At 29.6% G+C, this 9,759-nt stretch overlaps 1 protein-coding gene across 1 annotated transcript; it reads left to right on the top strand.

Moving 5' to 3' along the window:
* The first annotated feature begins 5,386 nt into the window (after window positions 1-5,386).
* On the top strand, window positions 5,387-6,456 carry LOC113868884 (two-component response regulator ARR5). The gene is made up of 5 exons (XM_027504855.1): window positions 5,387-5,519; window positions 5,615-5,700; window positions 5,803-5,883; window positions 5,963-6,033; window positions 6,168-6,456. The coding sequence occupies exons 1-5, from the start codon at window positions 5,387-5,389 to the stop codon at window positions 6,454-6,456; spliced, it is 660 nt and encodes a 219-aa protein (XP_027360656.1).
* The last annotated feature ends 3,303 nt before the right edge of the window (window positions 6,457-9,759 follow it).

The raw sequence follows: 9,759 nt of genomic DNA, 5'->3' as shown, positions 1-9,759 counted from the left end.
CTTTTTAAAAATGAGGAATCAATGAGAACATAAACAATTTATTAAATGTTTTAACTCTCTTTAATTTTCTAACTTTTTTCTTCATATTCTCTCTCTATCCTTATATCTTAATAAATGAGTGCGGATATGTTTTGTGTGAATACTTTTAAAATGAATCAAGCTCAAGCATTTTCTTGAAACTTTTTTATTTCGAAGTTTTTTGTTTTTTTACTAAAAAAGGGCTTAACCCCTTTCCTCAATAGAAAAAGCTAATATATATATAATATTCCTGCGTTGTTTCAACAATTTCCTGGCCATCAGAACATAACACCTTAACCATTTCATTTCGAAAAGGTCATTTAGGCGACCCATTTGTATTTATAATCCTAGTAATTAAACATTGGCATTCCTATAATATCATAGCATATCCTTGAATTCCACCTTCAATGTCCCGTATCTCTTTAGTGTTTGAAAAGATGAAGGATGCTACCAACTTTCTTTCTTTGTTTTCTTATTCTGCTTGACGTTCAAAGAAAATGCTTTGATTACCTGTTTGGTAAAGTGAGATCCAATGTTCCTATGATAATGCTATAGTACAAGCAAATAAAAATGATACCCCAAGATCACACTCAGTATTGAAAAAAGGAGATGCCAAATCTTGAGTAATCAAATAAAATACCAACTATTCGATGGGTTATTTTTTTCTCCCTTTAAACCCTTTACAAAAGGTAGCTACTATTTGTTATTATATAATAAGAGTCCACGATTCTATTGAATATTTGAACTTCGAATTATATTGATCGGATCTAATCCAAATAGCTTGTTCAGTTGGTCGGGCATAATATGCATTCCATGTAATGAACGAATATAATATGCAAATGAGCTATGATACCTATTAGCCAATTAACCCTGAACTCAGCATTGAGCAACAACCCCTTCTCATAAAATTAAGTTCCCAAAGGTCAAAAGCATATGAATTTGACCTATTCAAATGTGCGGTGTGTAGTTACTGACCCATAACTATGGATGGTTGGAAAGATGGATCCAAATAGAAAAATGGGGTCATAAATTTTTGTGGGGTCTGAGATTCAATTTGACCAATATAAGAGAGGACCTAAATTTAAATTTCGTTTTGATCGTTATATATGCATCTTGTTTGGAAAGGTTAACCAAGTAGCTTGGATTTTTTGGTGATTCCAAGAAAACACAGTTTAGCACTTAAGCTTGAACTAATTGTATCTGTTTCTATTGTCAGCATGCATGGAGAGATGATCTTGTTTTAGTGCAATAAGCTAATATCTAATAATTTCGGTATGTAAAGTTAGATGGTTGTTGAGATTGTCAAGTTGGAAGAACTTCTAAGGCTGATTTCATTGTAGATTTGTAGTCACCAATAGTTCAAATTAGGGCTGATTTTTTCAAAATTTATCTCTTTCGAAATGTATTTTGACCTTTTTGATTAATAAGCATATGACATGAACAAACTTACGATTTAATTGTCGGTTTCTTATTAGGTGTTAGTTTATTAGTAAATCCTGTGATTGTTTTTTATATGGATTCCTGGAATCAATTGTTTTTTAAAATAAAGCTTTCATTTTTAAAGCTAGAGTGCAACTATATTTGATGTTTCGTGATTTGAGCAAAACTTAAATTATTATTATTATTATCATTACAACAGTTCATGCAAATTACATATATGATTTATTTATTTTAATTAAAAAAACCATCTACTTCTGAACTTGTGATGAATAAGTAGTGCATGTGTGGAATAGACTTTTCGGCTTCGTTTAACACTACGCAGCAGAAATTAAAAAAAAATATTACTCCTCTAAAAAGTTTTCCTTTGTTTAAGACCAAAAATAAATTTTAAATTATGTAAAATAATACTTCTAGATGATGTTCATCATAAAATCTTAAAATAATTTGAAGTTTGTTTTTTATATCTTAATTAAAATTTTATCCCAACACTTTAACATATTTTAAAATATTTCTAGAAAAATTGATCTTAAACGAAAGCACTTTGAGTATTATTTAATAAAAAAGAACAAGTAATTTTATTTTTTATTTAATTTCGCTAAAAGTTATAAAATGAATGAAAATATACACAAATGTATATGATAGATTGAAAAAAAAAACCATTTCTTTTCTTCTTATCCAAAAAAGGAAAATAATAAAATAACAAAATCTATTAAAATTTCCTTCATCTTTTTCTTTTAAAGAAAACTTTGTAGAAAAAATAAAGTTAATCATTTTAACTTATTAATATACTCTCCTAATTAAACTTATATCAAATAAATAACTTTGATTTTCTCACATTATAAAAGTAAATTTTATAAATGATATATAAATAATTATATACTCCAATATATTTTTTTAATATTTTAATAACACTGCATGTATTATCATTTTTTTAAATAAAATAAATGGCACACAATGCAAACAAAAATATCAATTACTACGAAACTTATAATAAAAAAACTGCACAAAATTATCCAAACTTAATTTTATTAGGAAATAAAACTTATTATTTTCTTTATAATTAAGTATGTAAAATTTCATTTGATAATTTCAAATTTATAAATTTTCGTACTTTACACTTTCCTACTATTTATGATCACCCTAATGCAAATTATGTCTGAGTACTGACTGAGTCGGTGAATAAAAAAAGGAGGACTGCGCCTTGTTATTGACTATGAAGATTGATGAATGAAGCACAGTGACACATTCTACTTTTCTTCAATGTCCCATTTGCAATAGCAGGTTGGAATGGGGGATTCGCAGCACTTCTCATCTGATTACGATATATTAGTTTATAAATAAAATCATTCTTGGGAAAACAACTCCAAGAATTCACATATCGCTATAAAAAATTTTATATCCCTCGTTGATTTGATCTGCCACAACCTCGATCTTAAAGCTTTCAACTCCAGCTCAAAAAACTTCTATATGAGAATATTTTTTGTGTACGAATAAAAAAATAAATTTTAACCACTACATGTGTAAGTTAAATGTTATATGTAATTTTAATTAAGTTCAATATTTAATATATTTATAATTAAATTAATTAAAAAAATTTAATTACTAACATCAATTTAAAATTGAGATAAGCGTGATTTGCTCAAACTTATTCAAAATAAGGGTCGAGATACTTGAAACATTTAAAAGTTAAGAAAACTTAATGCTTCAAGTAGTTTAATTTGGGGTAAGTACTTTCTAAAATATTGCAAAAGCAGGACAAACATGATATTCTAAATTAGTTTAAAATTGAGTTAAATGTAATTACTTAAAGTTGTTCAAAATAAGGCATACAAAAATACTTAAGTTAAGGCGAGGATGCTTAAAAGATTTAAAACTAAAACAAATGAAATTTATTGAAGTTTCTTAAAATTGAGACAAATGTAGTTGCTGCTCAAACGTGTATAAATCTGAATAAATAACACTTGAAGCATTAAAATAAATCAAATATATTTAATATTATAAATTAGTTCAAAATTAAAACAAATGTGATTTTTGAAGACTACTCAAAGTAAACACTAATGTCTAAAACATTTCAAAAACAAAAGGCAAACATAATGGAGCAAATAGATTGATCAAATCATTCCAAAATTAAGACAAAATATAATTACCTATAATTTGTTCAAAGTAAAGATAAATGATGGGACAAATAGGAGGATACACGAGGTCTAAAAAAATAATAAATTTAAATAATTAAGATTAATTTTAAGTGTCCATATAATTTTAAAAAAATTAATTTTAACAATTCACACATGATTATATAAATTAAATGCTATTTTTATTTATTTAAAAATACATTTTTACCAAATACTTCCCATTAGCATGAAACCTAAAAACGGTTAACGTGGCTCTGCGTAAACCTGAAGCCAAAACGATTTTCCATGTCCAAACCGATATTCAGATTAAAGTTGAGATTAATTAAGTTAATTTAGACAAGTTGGGTTTTGCATTATCTTAATTTAAAAACTTTTTATTGACTTTATGAAAATTAAAATCATTCCCATGTCCTTCGACCGTACAAGTCGCTGATCTTTGCATGTTATGATTTAGAATTATTACTCAAATATAATGAATTATTGGGACGGATAAAATATAATTTTTGTTTGTAATTTTGAGCTGGCACTGTTATAAGTCTTGACCAATCTTCATCAATTATCAAATATTCTCCAATCCATAAAGAATATCTTCTAAATATTACCTCACTAAGCATAAGCTTAAGCTTAAAATTCAAAAAGCAGGAACAAAATACAACGCAAATCGCTTCGAAATTTCACTTCCTTATCTAATTTCCAACATGGGAATATCTTGTACATTATAAACACCAACCTTTACCACAAAAGGCACATCAACATCGACATAGAAATCAAAACAAAAGAGGTAAATAGTAAATAACACACACGAGGCAGCACGTGTATGATATCGCTTCCAACGAGATTAGCATAGATACTCTCTACTGTCATTGTGTTCTTTATTTTATTTACAACACCACATAAAAGAAAGATGCACACGCACCTTGTATCTTTATTGGGCTCTGTTTGAGTGAACTTTTAAAATTAGATGAAATTATAAAAACGAAAAAATATTTATTTGAATGAATAAAAAAAATTATCTTTAAATATATATTAAAAAAATTTAAAAAATATCCAACGTCTCTTTCCATCCCTTTTCATGACATTAATGGTGTGTATTTTTGTATGAATCCCGTCTCTCTAATTTTTTTCCTTTTACTAAATAATAAATCTACTAAATAAGAAAATGATCCTTTGAATCACAAAATCACTTTATCCATATATTTTTTTCTCTTAAAATCATTTTATCCAAACATAACCTTAGTTCCCGCTTTTCACGAATTACCAAACAAGGAACAGTGAAAAAACGACGCCGTGAAAAGCAGTTTTTGTGATGCCACCGGTTGAGGGATTTGACGGCGCGGTTTCGTTCAGCATTGACTCCGGTCAACTCTGCTGGCTCTCTCGACCAATGACTGTGCAACATGGTTCACAAATTCCCATGATTGACCAAAATCTCGTGACACATCGGCGAAATATCGTGCTGGAGACGTGTCATTAATACTTTACTTAGTAGCGTAGTGTAGGGATCAGAAAAAGTCTTTGAGATTACACACCAAAGTGGATATCAGAATCTCAGCGCCATCTTCCAAAAATATAAATAAAAAAAGAGAAGATTTTAAGATTTGATTTTCCAAAAGAGACTTTTATTATTATTCAGAAAGAGAGCGGTGACAGATGGATATTGAGCAACAACATAACAACATGTCACATTACATTTACACTGTAATTACATTGTATTTAAGATTTCCCTACCCACGTTAAGGAATCCCCTTCCTCTTCTTTCTCTTTTCTTTTCGTTTCACTTTCTTCTCTCTCCTTCGATGGACTCCAACGCTGTTGTTTCGCTTGATGTCTCGCCGGAGGATTCCCAAGAGGTTCATGTCTTGGCCGTTGATGACAGCCTCGTTGATCGAAAGGTCATTGAGCGCTTGCTCAAAATCTCAGCTTGTAAAGGTTAGTGTGCTTTAACAAAACAAAACCAAATTTGGGATGCTCTTTTTTCATTTTTTTCGTTTGGTTTAAGGTTTGTTTGGATGGGAAATTTGCAGTCACTGCTGTGGATAGTGGAATCAGAGCGCTGCAATTTCTGGGTCTGGACGAGCAGAGAAGAACCTCTGAATCTGATGCTTTTGTCGTATGTATCAGAGAGATTTTCGATCCATTTTTTTTATTTTTATTTTCCATTTAAACTGGACCTTAATATTCTGCTTTGTGTTTTATTTTTCTTTCTCCTTAGCCAGGTTTGAAGGTGGATCTAATCATCACAGACTATTGCATGCCGGAAATGACCGGTTATGAGTTGCTTAAAAAAATCAAGGTTTAAAATTCGAATCATATAAACCTTTTTTTTAAAATAATGTTAAGTGAAAATTGTTAAAAGTTTTAATTTGATGTAGGAATCGTCCACTTTTAGAGAAATCCCCGTCGTGATCATGTCTTCTGAAAACATTTTACCGCGCATAGACAGGTATTATCATTATTTTAATGCGAATTTAATGAACACATATTAAATATTTTTACAACTTGAAAAATTATCACTGTAATATTATGTTATTTAAATTTTGGAAATTGAAACAACTGGGTAATTTTGAAAATATGTAGATGCTTGGAGGAAGGTGCAGAGGATTTCATAGTGAAGCCAGTGAAGTTATCTGACGTTAAACGTTTGAAAGGTTACATGGCAACGAGGGAGAGCCAAGACAGAGAAAGTGGCGGTGCTGTTGTGGGGATCAACAACAAAAGGAAGCTGCATGACACCTCTGACGTGTCATCATCGCCACCGTCCATTTCTTCAGTTTCATCATCACCATCACCCTCGTCATCTCCTTCATCTTCACCTAGCGTCCTTGATTCTCCAATCAGACGGCTTAAAATGACTAGCACCGATTGACTACTTTCTTATATCATCATCCATATTTTTTTCTTTTTGCTCTTAAAATTTATTGTTTTCCTCTTTTGGGGTTCGAGTTGCAATTACCCGTTTTGTGTAACGGTTTTTGTTGCATTCCCCTGCTCTTATCTATCGTTAATTTATTTTGTTTGTTTGTATGAAGGTGGGTTAAAGTTATTGAAATATATTATGTACCCAAAAAAAAGAGAAATTGAAATATTTTACTATTGTTTTCCTTTGTCTTTGAAGAAAGGGTAAAGATGAATTAAAAAGACTATGCCCTTTTATATAAACGTTTAATCAAAATCATGAAATAAAATAATACTATATGGGGTAGAAGGGGTATGAATTTGGGGATGGAAAAGATGTGAAACAGATGGAATAAAAGTTTGCAAGATCTTGTCTGTTATAAAGAATGGGGAAGTGAATTGGAAATGGTTCAAGTGTTCCCTTAAGGAAGAGGGTGGGAAGGTGTTGTGGGGCATTAGAACTGTTATATTTGTCTGACTGTCTTCAATGGAGGAGGTTTAGCTGCAATAAACTTTGTGTAATATCAGAAAACATTGCGTGTGTCATGTGGAGGTGGAACCAGAATATTTGGTTGTTGATACTGGACCAGAGTGATCTACTTACGCCCTGTTGTTGCAGGGGAGATTCACGTTTCCCAAAGCATTTGTTTTATAAGGTTGGGTGAACAATTTGGTGGTTGGGGTTGTCAATGCCAATACAAACTGGAACAGCTCTCTACATCTACTGAAGCTTAATCATATCATCCCATCACAAATCCTAGACATCTAACTTTTGTTTTCTTCATATTATCTTGCAATTATTGCCGTGGTGTTGATTTTTCATTTAACAGACATTCTTGTACATTGAAGTTATAAAAGTATAATCAATCTTTTTTTAATAAAATTTTACTATTATTAGTATAAAATTAATCTCACAACGCATGTAACAATTTTTCAAGAGATAAATGAAACGCTTTTGAAGGCACTCTAGACTAAACATTAAAAAAAAACTATTTAGTTTTCTAAATACAATAATTATATTAATGAATAAGAGCAACAAAGTGTAATAATTGTTACTCTTACTAGAGGAGAAAGATAACCACTAAAAGAGTAAATAATTTCACGATGGCTGTTCTAGCTTTGATTCATACTCAATTAAATTGAATTAATGAGTTATCGACTTGACCAAGAGAAACAGACAAAAGTGATTATAATCCATCTAATGCATAGAGACTGGGCCTATAATTAAAACGAAGGATGGTTTGATTGGGGGTCCATAAAACCCAAATTGCAGGGCATAATAGAAGAAAGAAGCAGACAAACTTTCCGCTAGGCATCAATATTGTATCTGCCGGCTGGACCCATAATGGAGTGCCTTTTAAATTATGATGGGTGCAAACTCTGGTTTTTAATTATAACGCTCATGTTTGGCAAATTTGTGATACGTGAAATCTGATTTCTTTTGTTTGATTCTGTCACTGTGGGATATCTCATGGTTGGGCCTAGTGATATTTGTTGTTATCATTGTAGACAAAAGTTTATCATGGATGACACATAGACTCGTATCTAAAAGCATTTTTTGTTGCCTAATTGGGCTAAATTTAGATGCTTAAACGGGAATCATCATGAGCCAGTTGCCTCATAAAGAAACTCCATCAAATGCTCTCACCATTCCTCAATTATTCTGCATGGCTAAAGGATATTTTTGGTGGAGCTATATTAGAGAAGATACACCAGAAGTTATTATACATTGTTTATCATAAAAAAAATTGAATCAATTCAACTTTCATTGGTTTTTATATAAATACAGAAACACACTCTTAATTATTTTTAGTGTTTGAAATAATAATTATGTTCGAACTGTTTCAGCTGTTGAAAGACTTTTTACAGGGTTTGTATTCAATAATTGTGAAGTCTTTGATACACCAAATGAGAAGTAATCCCATACCTAAAGAATGAAAAAATATCATTAAAGGAAAAATATAATTTTCAAAATGATGAGTAAATAAATTTACTGAAATATATGATGAACTGATCATATAATGACACACAAGTATCTGGCTTTCAATTTGAGAAACGACTAGAATTAAGTTGAGCAATGATTTACATTTAACTAAGAGACAACTATCACACGAATTTACAATTTTTTAGGTGGGAATTAAAAGAGAGTCAACGCATATATTAACAATTTATTTAATTCTAAATAGTTCTAATGTTTTTTGGTATGCAAGAAATATAAATAAATGAACTTATTTAGTTTGAAAAGAAAGTTTTAAAAAATTATCTTAAATATTACATCCTAAAGTACATATGAGCTATTTAAAATGACATAAAATTTGGAGGGGCCAAGGATGTTAGTGGTAACTCTACCAGCACTTTCTTAGCATAGTCTACAAAGAGGCTAAGAACTTGGCGAGACCCCTGTTCTACAGTGACTAAAATAAGAAATTGAACTAAACTTATTAAATTCTCTTACGAAAGCATTTATGTTAAATCTCAGAAATCAGTGTACACTTTTTTGTTGGTGAATATAAAAATCAGCGTTCACTTGGGAGTCAGGAGATGATCTTTTCACAATATTTTGGTGAGTGGTGTATGAAGTGGGTTGACGAAGATGATTCTGGAGAGATTGGTGGTGAATGGTGACGTAGGCGTAGCTGACAAAAAGCCAAAATTGACGCACGTTTAGCTAAGTCACCACTCAGTAGTCAGCTACGAACTTCGACGATTGGACCATCAAACAATTATAGGCTTTTTTTAGGGAAAAAAAAAATCAAAATATGGTATTTTTAGCAAAATTTAAAAATATAGAATTTTTTTTAAAAATATTATTGATACTTTTAAATATTGTATTATTATTTTAAAAATTTTATTGACAAAAAAATATTTTAATATCTTTTAAAAATTTTCACGATTTGTTATACTTTATCAATTTATTGTTGTTTTATTAATTATTTTTTGTATTTACACTAATGAAGAATTTAAATTTTTATAATTTTAAAAAATTATATTTTAGTATTATCATTTCTAAATACTAAATATAAAAAACAATCCACAATTATACTATCAAATAATTATCAAAATGTTTTATAAATATTTTTAATTGCATTTTTTTTAAATACGCGTTTAAAACTTTGTTAAAATATATAAAAATTGAAAATAATTATTTCGACCCTATGTGATATTATTTTTTAAAATAATTGAAAATTTAAGTTTAAAATATTAAACATTTAATAAATAATTTCTATATAATTTGTGAGTACTAGTTTTTTTAAAAAAATATGTTATGAGTATT

Source organism: Abrus precatorius, unplaced genomic scaffold (genome assembly GCF_003935025.1).
Source record: "Abrus precatorius isolate BTA unplaced genomic scaffold, Abrus_2018 Scaffold6, whole genome shotgun sequence".
Lineage (NCBI taxonomy): Eukaryota > Viridiplantae > Streptophyta > Magnoliopsida > Fabales > Fabaceae > Abrus > Abrus precatorius.
This window is presented reverse-complemented; position numbering and strand designations above follow the sequence as displayed.

Bases quoted from the DNA above. Each gene is read 5' to 3' on its own strand.
- LOC113868884 (XM_027504855.1), top strand. From the start codon at position 5,387: ATGGACTCCAACGCTGTTGTTTCGCTTGATGTCTCGCCGGAGGATTCC. The intron at 5,701-5,802 runs GTATGTATCAGA...CTTTCTCCTTAG, and splicing joins CTGAATCTGATGCTTTTGTC to CCAGGTTTGAAGGTGGATCT. The intron at 5,884-5,962 runs GTTTAAAATTCG...AATTTGATGTAG, and splicing joins AGTTGCTTAAAAAAATCAAG to GAATCGTCCACTTTTAGAGA.